Raw genomic sequence first — 23,201 nt, 5'->3', positions numbered from 1 at the left:
CAAGGACATTCAGAGACTTGTCCTGAAACCACTCCTGTGTTGTCTTGGCTGTGTGCTTAGGGTCGTTGTCCTGTTGGAAGGTGAACCTTCACCCCAGTCTGAGGTCCTGAGTGCTCTGGAGCAGGTTTTCATCAAGGATCTCTCTGTACTTTGCTCCGTTCATCTTTGCCTCGATTCTGACTAGTCTCCCAGTCCCTGCCGCTGAAAAACATCCCCACAGCATGATGCTGCCACCACCATGCTTCACCGTAGGGATGGTGGTAGGTTTCCTCCAGACATGATGCTTGGCATTCAGGCCAAAGAGTTCAATCTTGGTTTCATCAGACCAGAGAATCTTGTTTCTCATGGTCTGAGAGTCTTTAGGTGCCTTTTGGCAAACTCCAAGCGGGCTGTCATGTGCCTTTTACTGAGGAGTGGCTTCCATCTAGCCACTCTTAACATAAAATGTCTGATTGGTGGAGTGCTGCAGAGATGGTTGTCCTTCTGGAAGGTTCTCTCATCTCCACAGAGGAACTCTGGAGCTCTGTCAAAGTGACCATTAGGTTCTTGGTCAACTCTCTGACCAAGGTCCTCCTCTCCCGATTGCTCATTTGGCCAGATGGACAGTTCTAGGATGACTCTTGCTGGTTCCAAACTTCTTCCATTTAAGAATGATGGAGGCACTGTGTTCTTGTGGACCTTCAAAGCTTCAGACATTTTTAGTACCCTTCCCCAGATCTGTGCCTCGACACAATCCTGTCTCGGAGCTCTACGGACAATTCCTTCTACCTCATGGCTTGGTTGCACTGTCAACTGTGGGACCTTATATAGACAGGTGTGTGCCTTTCCAAATCATGACCAATCAATTGAATTTACCACAGGTGGACTCTAATCAATTTGTAGAAACAGCTCAAGGATGATAAATGGAAACAGGATGCACCTGAGCTCAATTTTGATAGCAAAGGGTCTGAATACTTATGTAAATAAGGTATTTCTATTTTCAATACATTTGCAAACATTTCTAAGAAACTGTTTTCTCTTTGTCATTATGGGGTATTGTGTGTAGATTCCTGAGGAAATTGTTTGATTTAATACATTTTTGAATAAGGCTGTAATGTAACAAAATGTGGAAAAAGTCAAGGGGTCTGAATACTTTCCAAAGTCACTGTATGTCCAGTACAGTCTGGTGGTGGTGCATGGTAAACACTCTCATGTAACCAGGACCCTGGGAAGAGGTCTCTTTGCCCTAATATTTAACATGGCTGCCGGTGAAACCTGATATTTGCAGAGCTGAGGAGCACGCCACTTATTTGCACAGTAATATATCTCTGATTGGTATAAACGCTCGGATCGCTCCACTCTCCCCGCCACAGCCGTGTATGGCAAACATTGCACATCTAGGCCTACAGATGGCACAGGAATGATCGCTATGATGGGTAATAATCATGATAATGCGCCTTGAATTATGAGCTATTCATAGATTAACTAGCCATCTGGGTTTATATCACTCACACAGGCTCGTAAACTCTAGTCATAAACCTTCCTAATATTGAGTTGCTCCTCTTTTGCCCTCAGAACTGCCTTAATTCATCAGGGCATGGACGGTACAAGGTGTCGAAAGCGTTCCACAGGGATGCTGGCCCATGTTGACTCCAAATGAGAAACAGCTCACGCTGACCATTTTACTCAACCTAGCAGGGCTGGTTATGCTGTTTTCATGTTATCCAGAGCGTTGGTGACTGCAACTGTGCTGCTAGCAACAGCTGAGTTACGTTCTTTTGCCAACGTCTACTGACACCGGAAATATTCAACGGGTGTTGAGCGTTCGTAAATTTGTCAGTTATTCTGCACTCTGGCACACAGATGAGAGTGCTCTGAAATCGGAGTAGATAGCCATAGCGAATTTACCTCCTACGTCTATCGACCGTTGTTGCAGTGACATCATGAACATTCTATTGAAATGGTTACTTGCATAGTGGAGTCTTTTGATTAGACATGTAGCTAGCTAGCTAGCTAAACAATGAACCAAAATTCCAACTCATAACATTACTACCCTGCATGAATCTGCAGGTAGCTAACCAACCAGGTTTAATTATAGCAAGCTAACATTAGGCTATAACTAACAATGCAAATGTCTCTGAGATACAAATAATATTACTACACAGATCATACAGTGAGGGAAAAAGGTATTTGATCCCCTGCTGATTTTGTACATTTGCCTATAATTTTAATGGTAGGTTTATTTGAACAGTGAGAGACAGAATAACAACAACAAAAAATCCAGAAAAAACGCATGTCGAAAATGTTATAAAATGATTTGCATTTTAATGAGGGAAATAAGTATTTGACCCCTCTGCAAAACATGACTTAGTACTTGGTGGCAAAACCCTTGTTGGCAATCACAGAGGTCAGACGTTTCTTGTAGTTGGCCACCAGGTTTGCACACATCTCAGGAGGGATTTTGTCCCACTCCTCTTTCCAGATCTTCTCCAAGTCATTAAGGTTTTGAGGCTGACGTTTGGCAACTCGAACCTTCAGCTCCCTCCACAGATTTTCTATGGGATTAAGGTCTGGAGACTGGCAAGGCCACTCCAGGACCTTAATGTGCTTCTTCTTGAGCCACTCATTTGTTGCCTTGGCCGTGTGTTTTGGGTCATTGTCATGCTGGAATACCCATCCACGACCCATTTTCAATTCCCTGGCTGAGGGAAGGAGGTTCTCACCCAAGATTTGATGGTACATGGCCCCGTCCATCGTCCCTTTGTTGCGGTGAAGTTGTCCTGTCCCCTTAGCAGAAAAACACCCCCAAAGCATAATGTTTCCACCTCCATGTTTGATGGTGGGGATGGTGTTCTTGGGGCCATAGGCAGCATTCCTCCTCCTCCAAACACGGCGAGTTGAGTTGATGCCAAAGAGCTCCATTTAGGTCTCATCTGACCACAACACTTTCACCCAGTTGTCCTCTGAATCATTCAGATGTTCATTGGCAAACTTCAGACGGGCATGTATATGTGCTTTCTTGAGCAGGGGGACCTTGCGGGCGCTGCAGGATTTCAGTCCTTCACGGTGTAGTGTGATACCAATTGTTTTCTTGGTGACTATGGTCCCAGCTGCCTTGAGATCATTGACAAGATCCTCCCGTGTAGTTCTGGGCTGATTCCTCACCGTTCTCATGATCATTGCAACTCCACGAGGTGAGATCTTGCATGGAGCCCCAGGCCGAGGGAGATTGACAGTTCTTTTGTGTTTCTTCCATTTGCGAATAATCGCACCAACTGTTGCCACCTTCTCACCAAGCTGCTTGGCGATGGTCTTGTAGCCCATTCCAGCCTTGTGTAGGTCTACAATCTTGTCCCTGACATTCTTGGAGAGCTCTTTGGTCTTGGCCATGGTGGAGAGTTTGGAATCTGATTGATTGATTGCTTCTGTGGACAGGTGTCTTTTATACAGGTAACAAACTGAGATTAGGAGCACTCCCTTTAAGAGTTCTCCCGCTCTATCATGGATGCCATGGTTGCCCTTAGTTTGAAGATGTAATCCTGAGACAAGTGTTTTATACCCCAGCCTTCTGTGTGTTCTCTTTCAACTATCTCTGCATATTTGCAATCAAACACCAGAATATTCTCCATCTCCTTAGCTATCATACTCTAATTCCACTGGTTTCAAAACTCAGGTCCTCCACAAGGTGGAGAGCAACACTTATGCATTTCACTATGTGATATTTTTCAAAATAGCTGCGTTAGAAAGGATTATCTACACATACTGACCAGCTCATGTTATATTCCGTGGCTAAACCAACTAGGCTCATAATTTAATTTAATTGTATATTCTTATTTACAGATTCCATACAAGTTTTTTATTAAGGAACACGAAAGTTCACATGTTCCAGAGGACATTTCTGTAAAAAAAACGCATTTTGATAAAAAGCTAAAGTTTACGTTCAAATGGCTCTCCTGTGAAGTAGTGACTCGTAAAATACCCCTTATTTTCTTGAAACGAGTCACAAATAATTATTGACATATTTTCATTAAAAATGTTATTTTGATTCATTTGTTCATACTATTTCATCTTTCCACAAGATATAGTCCCGACACAAATCTAGGGTTGCTACCCAAGCAGTGGCGGTTCTAGACCATTTCAACTGGGGGGGCCAAGCTGGGGCCAGTTGTACTGTTAGAGGGGCCAGTTACATTAGACGTTATTGTTGTCATATCGTTTTCTTCACTGCATTGCAGGCATTAGCAGGCAAAAGACCATGTTCATAATCATCATCGTTGCCACTGTCTAATAAAGATAGCAAAAATCAGTTATGTAAAAATGATTTCATACTCCACATTTAGGGGGGCCACAAGGGGGTCCAAAATTGTTGTCTCAGGGGCAGCTGATACATGATTTCAACTGGCTGAGAAACGCTGCCTGCCTCGTCCCAACTCCTGACATGTTCATTACTATGGGACAGTTGGAGATAGCATTTGAATATTGAAACAATTTTGCAAATGTCGGAGAGACGGACAGTAAGGATTACGTGAGATAATGTCTAGATGCTTTTTATAGTGGAGATCAAGCTGATAAATTGCTTGGCTGGGCTGATGGATTGCACAGTCAGATGGAACATAGTAAATAGGCATTAGTTGATAAATTGTTTGGCTGGGCTGATGGATTGCGCAGTCAGATGGAACGTAGTAAATAGTCATTTTAAAGTCATATACTTAGTTAACTGATATTTGATATAGGCCATGAAGTCACAATTTTAGAACACAGTTTCCTTACAATTTTAGAACACAATTTCCTTTATCCCGATAGCAATATCTTCAATATCATACATATGTGATATAATGTATAAAAAAAAGGGAAACAGTTTTTGTCTGCCAGTGAGTTTGATTCTGACTGGCTGGTGTTGCGTGCTCGCTAGGCGGTGGCCGTTCGTTGCCCAGCCCCAGCGAGGAGTGAGTGCCTTGTATGGAGAGCAACGCGTGATGATGATCGTTCTCAGGAAGGGGTGGGGGTGGAGTGGAGTGGGGGGCTTGGAAACCGATCCGCTCGGGAGGGCTCTCTCGCACACATTGCCTACACACACTGTTCCGTGCTGGCGAGCGGGGCGTCCTCCCTCTCCACTCTTCTCCTAAAAACACACTGGTCGCGTCTTGTAAGATTACGGCCGGAGATCTGACACACACTCTCTGAAAAAGACATACAAACACAAACTCATCAGGGGGAGACGAACCAGCTGAGATTTGTTTTCGAACTGTCCCCAGATGGCTGTGTGACAGGTCCGCGGAACGCACAAGAAGACGCACACGGTTCCAGGATTTGGACTGCTTCACGCATCTCTTTCCCTGACTTGAGTCGGTTTTTATTATCGTGTGTTGGGAACTCCGTTCAATCATGGATACCTACAGCTCCTTCACCGCTCTACTTTTACTTCTGGCTTCGTTAAATAGTGTGTCAACCGTGCAGTTCCCATCGCAACTTCTGTAAGTAGCCTTACCACACAGGCTGTCCTCCAATGACAGCCTGTTTGCTTTCCCAATACTAAACCTAAAGCAAAATACAAACTATTTATGGCTATTATGATGTAGGCTAGTTGTTATTTATATTGTTATAATATTAGAAGTATATCATTATAATAGGCTTATTTAACTATGTTGTTGTTATTACAAATAGCCCAATAATAGCCTACAACATTTAAAAAAAACTTGCATTGCATTGCAAACGGTTACCCATCGGGTTATGGTCATGTGTTTCAATGGAAATGCATAACGTCTTCGAAAACTGTGACAATGTTTGAATTGTGCTTCTGGATCTTGCTGAAATTAGCCTATAGTTAATAGCCGACTTCGTTTGATTAAACACACTTTACACTCTGATTTAGTGGCGGATCAATCAGTCATAATAAATAGGCTATTGTCATTACATAGGCTACCTCAGGGGTGATTAAAAAAAATGCGGGGGGGGCAAGAACCAGTCCAGGGTGGCCATGGGAAATCAGCAAATCGTATCACAAATAGCTTTGAAAATTGCTTTAAACTATGATGCATTGTATTGAATAACTGTTTCAACTGTTCATTTGTATCTGCCCTAATTTATTAAATAAATACATTTGAAGTGATCCATATTCAAGTTAGATACTCATAGATGTTCAGTGGTGACTCCCCCTCCAATAAATATTTTTCCCCTTCCAAGGAATTTTTTGAAAGTGGAAGCTGATTTCCCTCATTTACACAATTTAAATGCTCTAAAATTATATTTGAAGAACAACAAAAACAGGCAAAAATGACTTCAGCCATTATCAACTTGGCTGCTGTAGCTTCATTCACCTAAGGTGATAAGGGAAGTGCATAACATTCTAGAACAAATACATGCCATTGCCTACAGAAATTAGCTGCTACACACTAGCAACTACACACTAGCTCAGCACCTGTCAAGTCAAACAGCAGTTACCTAGCCACTTAGCCATCCAGCCTGGTCTCATAGACTAGATGTAACATAGAACATGTAAATCCAGAACACTCAAATTAGTATGATATGTTACATTTGGTATGGTTACATAAAACAGAAGGTTACTTATCGCAAAAACATAACGCGAACGTCTAGCAATCCAAAGGTTGTCTGTTCAAATCTCATCACAGACAATTTGAGCAAATTTGCAACTACTAACTACTTTTAGCTACTTTGCAACTACTTAACATGTTAACTAACCCTTCCCCTAACCCTTTAACCTAACTCCTAACCCTGACAACTAACCCATAGCCTGCTAGCTAACGTTAGCATTAGCGACCTAGTCATGTTAGCAACAATGCATTTGAATTAGTAAAATATCATACTTTTTGCGAATTCGTAACATATTGTACGAATTGCATTATGAAATGCTCTGAGATCATGTTGAGCCATCTTCCATAGTCCTAAAGCCTGTCAGCCAATCAACCAGCCTTCCCGCCAGCTCTGAGCCGTCCGCATGGTCCTTAAGCCAGCTCTGTAATATCGCTAAACAGGCAGATAAACGCACCATCTTTTTTCTCCTATCTGAGCCAGATTGACAGATGGGGGGGCACAAATCATATTTCAGCACCCTTCTGGCAACGCCCCTGACGTAACTTCAGGTAAATTATGTCCAACTCAATGAATTGGACGACTTGAATCTTTCCTTTCAGTGCAGTGACAAGGCAAAGCAATGAATGACCAAATAGTCTCAGCCCACTGTAGAATGCATGTATGGCTCTACACACGCAATTCCTTTTATACTGAAAAAGCAGTACGCCAACCCTTTCTAAGGCCCCATTGTCGGCATCATATTGTCAATGGCGACATGCCATGAGGTGGCATTGTGATTATTTTAGGAATGATAGGCTTCTTTATTTCTATCTAATATGAGATAGGCAGTACATCCCTACCCACCCATGCCTTTTTCCTCGAATACCTTGCAAGTACTGGTGGAACAGTGACTACTAAAAAAGTCAAAAGCTAGTTCTATATGCAATTTTCATAAATATAATTAGATCGCTGACAGATGAACTGATCAAATGTCTAGTTGCCATACTCAGAACAGAAGACACGCCCATTCACTTTTACATGCCTAGCAGGTGCAGTGGTTCAGTAAACCAACCCGTCTATGAGTTTATTAATGCCCACACTGCTATTCTCACTAGCTGCACTTCAAATGCAGCTAGTAATCAAATGACACCCCACTCAGCTCCGGGGCGATCTGGTTCTGCCTAACTTCAGGGGTCTGTTTAGGAGGGTGCAACGTTACAGAACGTTCAGATAGGAATGTATTGTGTAGATTAGATTACCTATATTTGTCTATCAGGTAGGTATAGGTTTGGAATCCTGTTGGTTCTATGTGTTACATTTCTATCTGCAACGTTCTGAAAGTTTCACCTCATCACCTCACCCCAGGTCTCATGGATGGAGGGCACAGGTGGCCGGTGGTACATTAAATTGGGTAGGATAGGCTCATAGCAATGGCATTCATTTAATAGCATTAATAGCGTTCCATTCACTCCATTCCATCCATTATAATGAGCCGTCCTCCCCTCAGCAGCATCCTGTGAGAGAGGGTGACATCACTGCCTGAACTATGTTCTGTTCTCTTGGTCTGTTCCCCTGGAGATCTAGTGATCCATTTGGCTCTCATACTAATGGCACCGACCAGAGGATGATGTCATACTGGCAGAGTAGTCCAGCCATAGGCATTGAGGATTTATAGACACTGAGTGTTATAGAGAGAGATTTTATAGACACTGAGTGGTTGATGGTAGTCGTGGAGTTTTAAAGACTAAAAATGTTGATTGACTGACACATTGTTCCCTATGAAAAATGACTTTTAAACTGGCAATGATTGAGAAATCCAAAATTCTTTCAAATGCCTTTTGGGCTGGCCGAATGACGAGTTTCTGACGCGCACCGGCATCTAGTATTCAATTGATTCCTTAGATGTTGAGGAAGTAGTGTGAACGACTGGATTTAAACCTGGTCTTCTACCCACCACAGGACTGTATTAACCTTGGCATAAACATACTGGCAACCCGGCTAGCTATAATACTTGACTACAGTGGCGGTCAGTGCCATTTAACGTGAGGGAGGACAATACATTTTTTCATAAGCATGGCCTTATTTCTATTACAGCATGTTGGATGACTGTCATTCATATTCCAATCACCCAGTTCGATGTAACATCGATAGGGTTAGGCTACTACATGATACTCAAATTTTCTATATACCCATCATGAGGTTGCTACAACCCAGCCTATTAATGAAAGTTTACAATATAGGTGCACACAGGTCGAGAGAAAATGTTGAGATGACAGTGACACATTCAATCCCGCCTTGTACACTCTTGCCTGCATCTAGGTGATCTAGGGTGTAATCATTAGTCCAACAGTTCCAAACGAGTGTTTCTATTGGACAAATTCAGGTATGTTATCCCCGTTTCATTTGCTTCCATTTAAGAAATATTTTTCAGCAGAATCGGTGGAATGAATACACCCCTGATCACGCATAAACAGCCACGTTGTATTCAATTGCTAGCTAAGTAAGTGAAACTGAAAGTGAAAAAAATTACAATCTCTCTCTTTCTCTCTCTTTGAGTCAACTACTCACCACATTGTATGCACTGCAGTGCTAGCTAGCTGTAGCTTATGCTTTCAGTACTAGATTCATTATTTGATCCTTTGATTGGGTGGACAAGATGTCAGTTCATGCTGCATACGTTCTGATAGGTTGGAGGACATCATCCAGAAGTTGTCATAATTACTGTGCAAGTTTATGGAAGGGGTGAGAACCATGAGTCTCCTAGGTTTTGTATTGAAGTCAGTGTGCCAAGAGGAGGATGGAAGCTAGCTGTCCTCTGGTTACACCATCGTGCTACCCTACAGCGTGATGTTGAGGCTACTGTACACATTCATTGCAAAACAGTGTGTTTTAATCAATTACATTTACATTTACATTTAAGTCATTTAGCAGACGCTCTTATCCAGAGCGACTTACAAATTGGTGCATTCACCTTATGATATCCAGTGGAACAACCACTTTACAATAGTGCATCTAAATCTTTTAAGGGGGGGGGGTTTAGAAGGATTACTTTATCCTATCCTAGGTATTCCTTAAAGAGGTGGGGTTTCAGGTGTCTCCGGAAGGTGGTGATTGACTCCGCTGTCCTGGCGTCGTGAGGGAGCTTGTTCCACCATTGGGGTGCCAGAGCAGCGAACAGTTTTGACTGGGCTGAGCGGGAACTGTGCTTCCTCAGAGGTAGGGGGGCCAGCAGGCCAGAGGAGGATGAACGCAGTGCCCTTGTTTGGGTGTAGGGCCTGATCAGAGCCTGAAGGTATGGAGGTGCCGTTCCCTTCACAGCTCCGTAGGCAATCACCATGGTCTTGTAGCGGATGCGAGCTTCAACTGGAAGCCAGTGGAGAGAGCGGAGGAGCGGGGTGACGTGAGAGAACTTGGGAAGGTTGAACACCAGACGGGCTGCGGCGTTCTGGATGAGTTGTAGGGGTTTAATGGCACAGGCAGGGAGCCCAGCCAACAGCGAGTTGCAGTAATCCAGACGGGAGATGACAAGTGCCTGGATTAGGACCTGCGCCGCTTCCTGTGTGAGGCTTGAATTATTTGGTGACTTGTGAATATAATTGTCTGAATTGTCGGAATAGTTGTAAGACAGGGGTAAGACACAATTAACATCTTGGCTTTAGAGATTTTTCTTCTGTCTTGTTCTTTATCTCACTCTGCCTCTCCCCCTTTCTGCCTTCCTGCCTCTCTCTCTCGCTCTCTCTCTCTCTCCCTGCCTTCTCTCTCTTTCTGCCTACCTCCCTACCGCTCTCTCTTATTTCCTTGCCTCTCTCTCTCTTGCTCTGGCTCTTGCTCTCTCTCTCTCTCTCTGCCTCTATCTCTCTATCTCTCTGCCTCTATCTCTCTGCCTCTATCTCTTTTTCTCCCTGCCTCTCTCTCCCTTTCTCCCTACCTCCCTACCTCTCTTATTTCCCTGCCTCTTTCTCTCTCTCTTGCTCTTTCTCTCTCTCTCTCTCCCTTTCTCCCTACCTCCCTACCTCTCTTATTTCCCTGCCTCTTTCTCTCTCTTGCTCTTTCTCTCTCTCTCTCTCTCTTTCTCCCTGCCTCTCTCTCTCTCTTTCCCCTTGCCTCTCTCTCACTCTCCCTACCTCTATTTATCTTTTTTCATGCTTCTCTCTTTCTGCCTGCCTCTCTTTCTGCCTGCCCCTCTCTCTCCCTGTCTCTCTCTTTCTCCCTGCCTTTCTCTCTATCTCTCTTTCTTCCTGCCTCTTTCTCTCTCCCTGTATCTTTATTTCTCTCTGCCTCTCTTTCTCCCTGCCTCTCTCTATCTCTCTCCCTGCCTCTCTCTTTCTCCCTGCCTCTCTCTATCTCTCTCTCTCCTTGCCTCTCTCTCTTTCTGCCTGCCTTTCAATCTCTCTCCCTGTCTCTCGCTTTCTCCCTGCCTCTTTCTCTCTCTTTTTCTCCCTGCCCCTCTCTCTCTCCCTGCCTCTCTCTGCCGCGCTCTCTCTCTTTCTCCTTGCCTCTATCTCTCTTCCTGCTGTTCTCATTTTCTCCCTGCCTCTCTCTCTCTTTCTCCCAATGTCTCTCTCTTTTTCCCTTCCTCTCTCTCTCGCTCTCTCTCGCTCTCTCTTTGCTCTCGCTCTTTCTCCCTCCTCTCTCTTTCCCCTTGCCTCTCGCTCTCTTTCTCCTGCTTTCTCTTATTGTTGCTTGTTTCTCTCTTACTTTTCCTCTTGATCTCTTTTCATATTGCCCCCATCTCTCTCCCCCTCCTCCCTCTCCATCTTTCTATCCCTCTCTCTGTCACAGTGCGTGACTGCATCTCTGTGCTCCAGCGCTAACCTCACATGCCAGTGTCTGTCTGCCTCAGATGTTCTGTAGCCACTCTTCTCTCTCTCTCTCTCTCTCTCTCTCTCTCTCTCTCTCTCTCTCTCTCCCTCTCCTTAAGATGGAACATGTCTCCTAGGCTGCTCCGTGGCTTCGAGGCAGATGATTAACATCATCGAATCTGAAATGCAAAGTCTGATGTCACAGATTGTGCCCCCAGAGAGGCCCAGTGCCAGCCAGTCAGCCAGCCAGCTAGTCAATCAGTCAGCCAGTAATCCAGCCAGTCAGACAGCCAGTCAGTTATTCAGTCAGTCAGTCATGCAGTCAGTCAGTCAGCCAGCCAGTCAGCTATTTAGTCAGTCAGCTAGTCAGTCAGCCAGTCGGTCAGTCAGTCAGTCAGCTAGTCAGTCAGTCAGCTAGTCAGTCAGTCAGCTACTCAGTCAGTCAGTCAGGCAGCTAGTCAGTCAGTCATCCAGTCAGTCAGCTAGTCATCCAGTCAGTCAGTCAGTAATTCAGCTAGTCATCCAGTCAGTCAGTCATCCAGTCAGTCAATCATCCTGTCAGTCAGTTAGTCATCCAGTCAGTCAGACAGCCAGTCAGTTATTTAGTCAGTCAGCTAGTCAGTCAGCCAGCTAGTCAGCCAGTCAGCCAGCCAGTCAGTCAGTCAGTCAGCTAGTCAGTCAATCAGCTAGTCAGTCAGTGATCCAGTCAGTCAGTCAGCTAGTCATCCAGTCAGTCAGTAATTCAGCTAGTCATCCAGTCAGTTAGTCTACTAGTTAGTGAGTCAGCTAGTCAGTCAGCTAGTCAGTCAGCAATTCAGTCAGTCAGTCAGCTAGTTAGTCATCCAGTCAGTCAGCTAGTGAGTCAGTCAGCTAGTGAGTCAGTCAGTCAGCTAGTCAGTCAGTCAGCTAGTCAGTCAGCCAGCCAGCCAGTCAGCTATTTAGTCAGGCAGTCAGCTAGTCAGTCAGCCAGCTAGTCAGCCAATCGGTCAGTCAGTCAGCTAGTCAGTCAGCTAGTCAGTCAGTCAGTAATTCAGCTAGTCAGTCAGTCATCCTGTCAGTCAGTCATCCTGTCAGTCAGCTAGTCAGTCAGCTAGTCAGTCGGTCAGTTATCCAGTCAGTCATCCAGTCAGTCAGCTAGTCAGTCAGTCAGCTAGTCAGTCAGTCAGTCATCCAGTCATTCAGCTAGTCATCCGGTCAGTCATCCAGTCAGTCAGTCATCCAGTCAGCTAGTCAGTCAGTCAGTCATCTAGTCAGCCAGTCATCTAGTCAGTCAGTCAGTCAGTCAGTCAGTCAGTCAGTCAGTCAGTAATTCAGCTAGTCATCCAGTCAGTCAATCATCCTGTCAGTCAGTCAGTCAGTCAGTCAGTCAGTCATCTCAGTCAGTCAGTCATCCAGTCAGTCAGCTAGTCAGTCAGTCCAGTCAGTCCAGTCATGTCAGCTAGTCATCCGGTCAGTCATCCAGTCAGTCAGTCATCCAGTCAGCTAGTCAGTCAGTCAGTCATCTAGTCAGTCAGTCATCTAGTCAGCCAGTCATCTAGTCAGCCAGTCATCTAGTCAGTCAGTCATCTAGTCAGTCATCTAGTCAGTCAGTCAGTCAGTAATTCAGCTAGTCATCCAGTCAGTCAATCATCCTGTCAGTCAGCTAGTCATTCAGTCAGTCAGTCATTCAGTCAGTCAGCAATCCAGTCAGTCAGCTAGTCAGTCATCCATCAGCTAGTCAGTCAGTCAGTCAGCTAGTCAGTCAGTCAATCAGCTAGTCAGTCAGTCAATCAGCTAGTCAGTCAGTCATCCAGTCAGTCAGTCATCTAGTCAGTCAGTGAGATTGTCAGTCAGTCAGTCATCCAGTCATTCAGCTAGTCAGTAATTCAGCTAGTCATCTGGTCAGTCATACAGTCAGTCAGTCATCCAGTCAGTCAGTCAGCTAGTCAGTCAGTCAGCCAACTAGTCAGCCAGTTGGTCAGTCAGTCATCCAGTCAGTCAGCTAGTCAGTAATTCAGCTAGTCATCCAGTCAGTCAGTCATCCAGTCAGTCAGTCATCCAGTCAGTCAGCCAGCCAGTCAGCTATTTAGTCAGTCAGCCAGTCAGTCAGCCAGCTAGTCAGTCAGCCAGTCGGTCGGTCAGTCAGCCAGTCAGTCAGCCAGCTATTCAGTCAGTCAGCTATTCAGTCAGTCAGCTAGTCAGTCAGTCAGTCATCCAGTCAGTCAGTCAGTCAGTCAGCTAGTCAGTCATTCAGTCACTCAGCCAGTCAGTCAGTCATCCAGTCAGTCAGCTAGTCAGTCAGCTAGTCAGTCAGTCATTCGGTCAGTCAGTCAGTCATCCAGTCATTCAGCTAGTCAGTAATTCAGCTAGTCATTCGGTCAGTCATGCAGTCAGCTAGTCAGTCATCCAGTCAGCTAGTCAGTCAGTCAGTCATCCAGTCAGTCAGTCATCTAGTCAGTCAGTCATCTAGCCAGTTCAGTCAGCTAGTCAGTCAGCCAGTCAGTCAGTCAGCTAGTCATCCAGTCAGTCAGTCAGTCAGTAATTCAGCTAGTCATCCAGTCAGTCAGTCATCCAGTCAGTCAATCATCCTGTCAGTCAGCTAGTCAGTCAGCTAGTCAGTCATTCAGTCAGTCAGCAATTCAGTCATCCAGTCAGTCATCCAGTCAGTCAGTCAATCAGCTAGTCAGTCAGTCAGCCAATCAGTTAGTCAGTCAGCCAGTCAGTCACTCAGTCATCCAGTCAGTCAGTCATCCAGTCAGTCAGTCATCCAGTCAGTCAGTCAGTCGGTCAGTCAGTCAGCTAGTCAGTCAGTCAGTCAGTCATCCAGTCAGTCATCTAGTCAGTCAGTGAGCTAGTCAGTCAGTCAGTCATCCTATCAGTCAGCTAGTCAGTAATTCAGCTGGTCATCCGGTCAGTCATCCAGTCAGTCAGTCATCCAGTCAGCTAGTCAGTCAGCTAGTCAGTCAGTCATCTAGTCAGTCAGTCAGTCAGTCAGTCATCCAGTCAGTCAGTCAGTCATCCAGTCAGTCAGTCAGTCATCCAGTCAGTCAGTCAGTCATCCAGTTAGTCAGTCAGTCAGTCAGTCAGTCAGTCATCCTATCAGTCATCCAGTCAGTCATCCGGTCAGTGAGCTAGTCAGTCAGTCATTCAGTCAGTCAGCTTGTCATCCAGTCAGTCCTCCAGTCAGTCAGTCAGCTAGTCATCCAGTCAGTCATCCAGTCAGTCAGTCATCAGCAGTCAGTCAGCTAGTCAGTCAGTCATTCAGTTAGCTAGTCAGTCAGTCAGTCAGTCATTCAGTCAGTCAGCTTGTCAGTAATTTAGCTAGTCATCTGGTCAGTCATACAGTCAGTCAGTCAGCCAGTCAGCTAGCCAGTCAGTCATCTAGTTAGCCAGTCAGTCATCCAGTTAGTCATTCAGTCATCCAGTTAGTCAGCTAGTCAGTCAGTCAGTCAGCTAGTCAGTCAGTCAGTCAGCTAGTCATTCAGTCAGTCAGCTAGTCAGTCAGTCAGCTAGTCAGTCAGTCATCTAGTCAGCCTGTCATTCAGTTGGTCAGTTAGTCAGTCAGCTAGTCAGCAAGTCAGTCAGGTAGTCAGTCATCCAGTCAGCTAGTCACTCAGTCAACTAGTAAGTCATCCAGTCAGTCAGTTAGTCAGTCAGCTAGTCACTCAGTCAACTAGTAAGTCATCCAGTTAGCTAGTCAGTCAGTCAGTCAGTCATTCAGTCAGTCAGCTTGTCAGTAATTTAGCTAGTCATCTGGTCAGTCATACAGTCAGTCAGTCAGCCAGTCAGCTAGCCAGTCAGTCATCTAGTTAGCCAGTCAGTCATCCAGTTAGTCATTCAGTCATCCAGTTAGTCAGCTAGTCAGTCAGTCAGTCAGCTAGTCAGTCAGTCAGTCAGCTAGTCATTCAGTCAGTCAGCTAGTCAGTCAGTCAGCTAGTCAGTCAGTCATCTAGTCAGCCTGTCATTCAGTTGGTCAGTTAGTCAGTCAGCTAGTCAGCAAGTCAGTCAGGTAGTCAGTCATCCAGTCAGCTAGTCACTCAGTCAACTAGTAAGTCATCCAGTCAGTCAGTTAGTCAGTCAGCTATTCAGTCATCCAGTCAGTCATTTAGTCAGTTAGTTAGTCCTCCAGTCAGTCAGTCATCCAGTCAGTCAGCTAGTCAGTCAGTTAGTCAGTCAGCTAGTCAGTCAGTCAGTCACCCAGTCAGTTAGTCAGTCAGTCAGTCATCCAGCCAGTCAGCTAGTCAGTCAGTCAGTTAGTCAGTCAGTCAGTTAGTCAGTCAGCTAGTTAGTCAGTCAGCTAGTCATCTAGTCAGTCAGTCAGTCAGCTAGTCAGTCAGTCAGCTAGTCAGCCAGTCATCCATGCAGTCAGCTAGTCAGTCAGCTGGTCAGCTAGTCAGTCAGTCAGTAAGTCATCTAGTCATCCAGTCAGTTAATCAATACATATGTATAAATGCATGTATAAGGCCTTTGAGTGACTTGATTACATGATTACGAAATGTATTTTCTACAAAATACATGATTAGAAAATATATTTCCTACAAAATACACAAATGAATGACAATGAATTATTTACAAACAGATTGTTCATGGGTAATGAGCTATTAAATAATGCTTTATAAGCACTTTTTTAACACCCGTTTAAATAAAGCTTCACCCTATCTATATATAAATGGTATTTTGGCCTGATGGGTGCATGTCATGCTATCTGGTTACAGTTAAGCCTGTGATCACATTCGTCTTGCTTTTGACTCCCTTCCCTCTCCCACTTTCACTTTCTCTCTCCCTTCATCTCTCTACCTCCATCTCTCTCCCTCTCCCCCCTCCTCCCTTCTCTCCTCTCCTCCATGTCCCACTCTCTCTCCCTCTCCTCCCATCTCCTCCATTTCCATGGTTCCCATCACCCTCCTCGCCGCGTTTCATAATTAGATTTCATGCTCAACCAGCTAAATGGATATGCCTTTTCGTGTTCCCAACCCTGTCCACCCTGATCTGCTGGCATAATGTGAAGGCCACTCCACCCGCACTCTCTGCACTCACCGAGGCAATGGGTAATAAAGAGCTAAAGAAGCTGTCTGTGTCAGTGCATAGTAACTAGAACACAATGGTGTTTGTTGACCGTGTTTTCAGAGGCTGAGTTGAATGACTAGGAGGTTCCACTGACTCAGTGGGTTGGAGTGTGGAGCAGCCAACACCATGGTTGTGGGTTAATTTCCCGCATAGGTTTCTTATTCTGCATAAATATTTTAACTTTCAACTGTCAGAGGTAAAAAGAGTCTACTTATGACCATATTAACGGTATTATATTTTCGAAAGGTGTTTGAAGCCAACCCGGGTTGTATGTCTGTGTATGACTCCGCTCCCCATGAGAGAGCTGGTGTTAGCAGGTATATTTCAGGAGGAATGCCCACGGCCCATCTGCGTAAGCTGCTAAAGGCTATATCGGTTACCCAGCTACCCAGACACTAGCTGCCTCGGTCTGGGCCCACAGCAAACTCTGCTGCACTCTCTCTTTGATCTCTCTCTGATCTCTCTCTCTCTCTCTGCTCTCTCTCTTGTTCTCTCTTTCTCTCTCTCTGGTCTCACTCCCCCCCTCTCTCTCTCCCTCTCTCTCTGTCTCTCTGCTCTCTCTCGCTCTGCTCTCCCCCCTCTCTCTCTCTCTCTCTCTCTCTCTCTCTCTCTCTCACACAGGCTATATTTAGGTGATCTCTCTAGCCTCTAGGGTAGGGGGTGAGTGTCCTGACTCTGACTCAGACCTGGGGGTTGTACTGGTCTGGGATATCTTTGTACCGCGCTAACTTGTTCCCCCTATACCCCATAAATCTCCCCCACGTTCCACCACTGAAGGCTTGGGGGTCCACACTTTATGTGCAGCCTCCTGTTTGTTGTTTTAGTGTCTGGTTTTAGTGTCTCCTCCACCCCCTCCTCCGGTTCAGGCCTCTGGGAATGACAGACTACTTTGCCTGACCTGATGTGTGTGTGTGTACACTAGGAAGACCGGAAGTAGAAGTAATCACCCAGCGCTACGCTAAAGCTAAATGAACCTTGGCTACGTCGTCCCCTGCCACCTGTGGCACATGGTACCTCCCAGAATGTTCCATTGCGTTCCGAGACGTTGCACGGGAGACGTTGGGAATGGGAATGGTGAACAGCTGTTTGGACCGATGCCCTGTCCACCACAGGAACCCCGGCTGTACGTAACGCAGTACAGTATTCTGGAATCCCGGAGCAGGAAATGAGATCTGGGATTAGACTACAACACCATGTCTATCTGTTGAGACAGAGAAAGCCGTTTAAGACATCCTTGTCTAAAGGATCACTAAACTATCCTCAGCAACTTGCTTTGAATTTAAACCCAGCTGAAGAAACTTAGATACACTATTTCAATATATTGAACTAAAAACCTTCTTAGTCTTGAGTCTGACTTGAATGCCAACTAGACCAAAACCTCCAGCTCTATGAAGTTTTGACCAATCTGCTCTAAACTCACAGAATTTGTAACAAATTTTAAAGGGAAAATTCACAATTTATTGATCATTTCTTTACCTTGGAAATAGTCTGACTGCAATGTACGATGAGTCTTTGATTCATTGGCTATATTCACCACTTGCTAACACATCCTATAATACCCCAAAACAACGGAGGCTCAGTCATCAGTGCTTCATGTCCATTAGTCTACCAGTTCACACATTAATCCCATACTTTATAAAGTCAAAAATAAATAACAGAGGGATTAGGACACGATGGGGCTTGTGGTCTGTAATGGAGTCGTGTGGATACAAGTGGCGTTTACAACACTGGTTGGGTCAGAGTGGACTCATCAGAGAGACACCTCAACTCTGAACAACCCCAGCAAAGAGGCACTTAGCCTTATTGTGTGGGTGGTAGATTGCTGTTAATTGGACATTTTGGCTGGAGGGTTAATCTTCTATTTTTAACACGTCACATGAAAGTGGGTATAGTGTATTTTGTGAGGCAGAGGGGATGGATGGGTTGGGTTGGGTAAGGCTGGTGTGGTCTGCTACAGTGCTGGGTTGATCCAGTGGAGTGGGAACTCCGGTGCAGGCGTTTCGGTTTGTCAGATGATTGTCAGATGTCCGGAACCAAAAGGTTCTCCGAAGTGAAATGAGGTCATAGACTAGCACCCACTCCAAGCTGCATTTCGATGGTAACCTGAAATTTCACAACACCCCCGGGTGTATTTTTATAATGTGTCTGTTGGAACATACTACAGTACATACTACAGTACACACTACAGTACACACTACAATACATACTAGACGCTCTTCTTGAATTGTTTAGCATATCATGAATTAACTATACACTATTCTCGTGTGTGTGTGTGTGTGTGTGTGTGTGTGTGTGTGTGTGTGTGTGTGTGTGTGTGTGTGTGTGTGTGTGTGTGGTGTGTGTGTGTGTGTGTGTGTGTGTGTGTGTGTGTGTGTGTGTGTCACGGTCGTAGTAAGAAGGAGCGGACCAAAGTGCAGCGTGTGTGTCGTTCCACATTTTATTTTCACTGTGAAACTAAGCAATACATACACATAACTAAAGAACAGAAAACAACAAATCGTGACGCAGAGGTGAAACATACACTAACTCAAAATCAATCTCCCACAAACCCAGGTGGGAAAAACACCTACTTAAGTATGATCTCCAATTAGAGACAATGATGACCAGCTGCCTCTAATTGGAGATCATCCCAATCAAAAACCCAACATAGAAATACAAAACTAGAACATAACATAGAAAAACTAAACTAGAAAAAAAACTGTCACGCCCTGCCCTACTCTACCATAGAAAATAACAGCTTTCTATGGTCAGGACGTGACAGTACCCACCCCCCCAAAGGTGCGGATTCCGAACGCACCTAAACAAAGATGAAAAAAAAGGGAGGGTTAGGGAGGGTGACTAATGTCTATGGCTGCTCTGGTGCAGTACACAGAACCTTCTCATCCCGCGGATCCTCCAGCAGAGGAGGCGGCTCCGGTTCGGGGCGTAACCGCCTTTCCGCCCGCTGATCCCTCCGCTTTTGTGTCACCGGACCCTGGATCGTCGCCGAAAGACCCGGACCGTGGATCTTCACCGGAGGTTCTGGACTGCAGACCGCCGCTGGAGGTTCTGGACTACGGACCGCCGCTGAAGACTCTGGACTACGGACCGCCGCTGAAGACTCTGGACTGCGGACCGCCGCTGAAGACTCCGGACTGCGGACCGCCGCTGAAGACTCCGGACTGCGGACCGCCGCTGAAGACTCCGGACTGCGGACCGTCGCTGGAGGTTCCGGACTGCGGGCCGTCGCTGGAGGTTCCGGACTGCGGGCCGTCGCTGGAGGTTCCGGACTGCGGGCCGTCGCTGGAGGTTCCGGACTGCGGGCCGTCGCTGGAGGTTCCGGACTGCGGGCCGTCGCTGGAGGTTCCGGACAGTGGTCTCAGGAGGTTCCGGACTGTAAAACGTCGCCGGAAGCTCCGGACTGGGAACTGTCGCCAGAAGCTCTGGACTGGGAACTGTCGCTGGAAGCACTGGACTGGGCAGGCGCACTGGAGGCCTGATGCGTGGGGCTGGCGCAGGTGGCGCCAGACTGGTGACACGCACCTCAGGGCAAATCAAATTGTTTTAGTCACATGCGCCGAATACAACAGGTGTAGACCTTACAGTGAAATGCTTACTTACGAGCCCCTAACCAACAGTGCAGTTTCAAAAAATACAGATCAGAATAAGAGATAAAAGTAACAAGTAATTAAAGAGGAGCAGTAAAAAAAGAACAATATATATATATATATATATATTATATATATATATATTATATATATATCTGGGTTAGAGTCCCGCTCCTTGAAAGTGGCAGCTCTAGCCTTTAGCTCAGTGCGGATGCTGGCTGTAATCCATGGCTTCTGGTTGGGGTATGTACGTACGGTCTCTGTGGGGACGACGTCCTCGATGCACTTATTGATGAAACCAGTGACAGATGTGGTGTACTCCTCAATGCCATTGGAGGAATCCCCGAACATATTCCAGTCTGTGCTAGCAAAACAGTCCTGTAGCTTAGCATCTACTTCATCTGACCACTTTTTTATTGATCCAGTCACTGGTGCTTCCTGCTTTAATTTTTGCTTGTAAGCAGGAATCATGGAATCATGGTCAGATTTGCCAAATGGAGGGCGATGGATAGCTTTGTTTGTATGTATGTATGTATGTATGTATGTATGTATGTATGTGTGGAGTATAGGTGGTCCAGAGTTCTTTTCCCTCTGGTTGCACATTTACCATGCTGATAGAAATTTGGTAAAACTGATTTAAGTTTCCCTGCATTAAAGTCCCCAGCTACTAGGAGTGCCGCCTCTGGGTGAGTGTTTTCTTGTTTGCTTATGGCGGAATACAGCTCATTCAATGCTATCTTAGTGCCAGCCTCTGACTGTGGTGGTATGTAAACAGCTACAAAGAATATAGATGAAAACTCTCTCGGTAGATAGTGTGGTCTGCAGCTTATCATGAGAAACTCTACCTCAGGCGAGCAATAGCTCGAGACTTCCTTAGATATCGTGCACCAGCTATTGTTTACAAAAATACATAGACCACTACCCCTTGTCTTACCAGACGCCGCTGTTCTGTCCTGCCAGTACATCGTATAACCAGCCAGCTGTATGTTGATATTGTCGTCATTCAGCCACGACTCCGTGAAGCGTAAGATGTTACAGTTTTTAATGTCCCATTGGTAATTTAATCTTCCCAGTAAATCGTCCATTTTATTGTCCAAAGATTGCATGTTTGCTAGCAGAATTGAGGGAAGTGGGGGTTTATTCGATCGCCTCCGACTTCTCAGAAGGCAGCCCGCTCTCCGGACTGTTCCCAAAGGAGCCGTATATCCTCCGCCCCGGGCTCGTCAGAGTCGTGAAAGAAGAAAAAGGATTGTGCTAGCCCATGGTGAGTAATCGCAGTCCTGATGTCTAGAAGTTATTTTCGGTCATAAGAGACGGTACCTGCAACATTATGTACAAAAAGAGTAAAAAAAATAAGTTACAAACAACGCAGATAAACACACAATCGGTTGGGGGCACGTAAAACGTCTGCCTTTTGCTCCGTCGCCATCTTACTTAGAGTTAAGGTTAGAATTAGTGTTAGGGTTAGAATTAGGTTTAGGAATGAGGGTTTGTTTTAGGGTTAGGTTTAGGTTTAAGGTTAGGTTTTGGGGTTAGGGTTAGGGTAAGGGTAAGGTTTAGGGGTTATGGAAAATAGGATTTTGAATGGGACTGAATTGTGTGTCCCCACAGGGTTAGTTATACAAGGTGTGTGTGTGTGTGTGTGTGTGTGTCAGGCATCGTTGTATTGCGGTATAGTTAGATATATTTAAGGTATTTGTTAGTGTATGATCGTTATTTTGTGATGTCATTTTCATTTCCACTGTATGGGAAATGAACATGCCTGGACAACAGTGGACAGTCTCTCCTGTCCTCATATTCTCTCTGTTGTTATTTATACCATAAGTACCCATTGGAGTGCAACAAGCATGGTTGCCATGGGTTCCCACATAACCAGCCACCTCAGATCTAAGCAGGGGTTCCGTGTTCCGGTACTCTGACTTTTTAACGGGAAAATGATGGGGGGAGAAGAGTGAAAGAGAGAAGAACATCAGTAACCTCTCGCCGCCTAGGATAATGAGGATGGAAGACAGCTACAAAGCCTACAATTACTGTGTGATTGACTTCGATAAATAAAGAGGATATTATCCTTTAACTGCCTGTTTTTCCTCTCAGGGAGGGAGGGGAGGGGAGAGAGTGATAGAGAGCAAAATAGATGGTTAAAGTGAAACAGACTGAAGGAGAGAAAGGAGGTTAGAGGTAAAATGAGAAAGGGAGGGAGAGGGAAAGCAAGGGGAGCAAAGGAGAGAAAGAGTGATAGAAAAACAAGGAGAGAGGAAGCAACAGAGAAAAAAGAGCAAGGTAAACAGTGAGAAAAAGCGATACCAAAGAGAGAGAGAGGCTGTTTGTCTTCGCCATTGTTCTGTCAGGTTGGTTATTAAAGCCTACTGCTCCACAGTACCAGCTTTTATTAGGTACCTGATGGCTAAATTATAGCCTCTCTCTCCCTCTCCCTCTCTAGCTCTCTCTCGCTCTCCCGCCTCCTCATGCCTATGTCACTGGTATATCCCTCTAAGAGTAGATTAGAAGGAAAAATCACCACTAATAAGGGGTTGAGGACAGAGACTAACTCAGTGTATGAGACCGATAAATAACTAATGTTATGTTAAAAACCACCCCCGTTCCAGTCTGCATCTGTCTGTCAGGGAGTTGCTGCCTGCTGCCGTGCTTCTTCTCCCTGACAGTTTGACAGTATTTAGAGATCAAGTGTGGCTCCACTGACAAAGTGTGAGTGTCAAAACAGCCCTGTGTTAACAGTAGAGAGTGGAATGAAGAGAAGAGGAGTGGTGGAGAGGAGAGAATCAGGAAGTGGTGTATTTAGTCTAACTGGCTGCTGCGCAGTTGCGTCGCTACAATTAGCATAAACTTGGGTAATGTTGAACTTTGGTTGCTAGCTCTCGTTGGGACCGTTAAGTCGCTGTGTATGTCCTCGTGTCTCATCTCCTTTCATTGAAAATTACTGGTTGCTGGTAGTTAGGTCACTGATTATCTCAGTTACATGTGAGAGGTAACTGCTAATCCTAACTATGTGTCCTGTCCAGAAACAAATCCTACCCCCTAGATCTGATTATGTGAAAAGATTGGATAGGTGTGAGCTATATGACAACATCTACACCCAGCCTATCAGGGATAAGATGAAACTACTACCATACCTATCCAAATCTTTCAGATCTACATTAAATACTGAGGGGTTGGGCTAAGGGTTGTTTCAGGATGGGGCCTTGACCTCTTTGTCGATCTGTTTCTACTCTATGATAGTGCTCAGGAATGATGGGCC

The 23,201-nt window shown here is 45.4% G+C and overlaps 1 protein-coding gene across 1 annotated transcript in view; it reads left to right on the top strand.

Moving 5' to 3' along the window:
• Positions 1-5,025: 5,025 nt before the first annotated feature.
• LOC106595617 (voltage-dependent calcium channel subunit alpha-2/delta-1) overlaps positions 5,026-23,201 on the top strand; it is a 185,869-nt gene continuing 167,693 nt past the window's right edge. The window contains exon 1 of the mRNA XM_045722235.2: positions 5,026-5,453. Coding sequence (XP_045578191.1) covers positions 5,365-5,453 — 89 coding nt within the window. The 5' untranslated portion in view covers positions 5,026-5,364. The remainder of the gene's footprint in view (positions 5,454-23,201) is intronic.

The sequence above is a fragment of the Salmo salar genome, chromosome 07, assembly GCF_965601325.2.
Source record: "Salmo salar chromosome 07, fSalSal1, whole genome shotgun sequence".
In the NCBI taxonomy this organism is placed as follows: Eukaryota; Metazoa; Chordata; class Actinopteri; order Salmoniformes; family Salmonidae; genus Salmo; species Salmo salar.
Note: the sequence above shows the minus strand (reverse complement) of the source record. Positions and strands in the feature narration are given on the sequence as shown.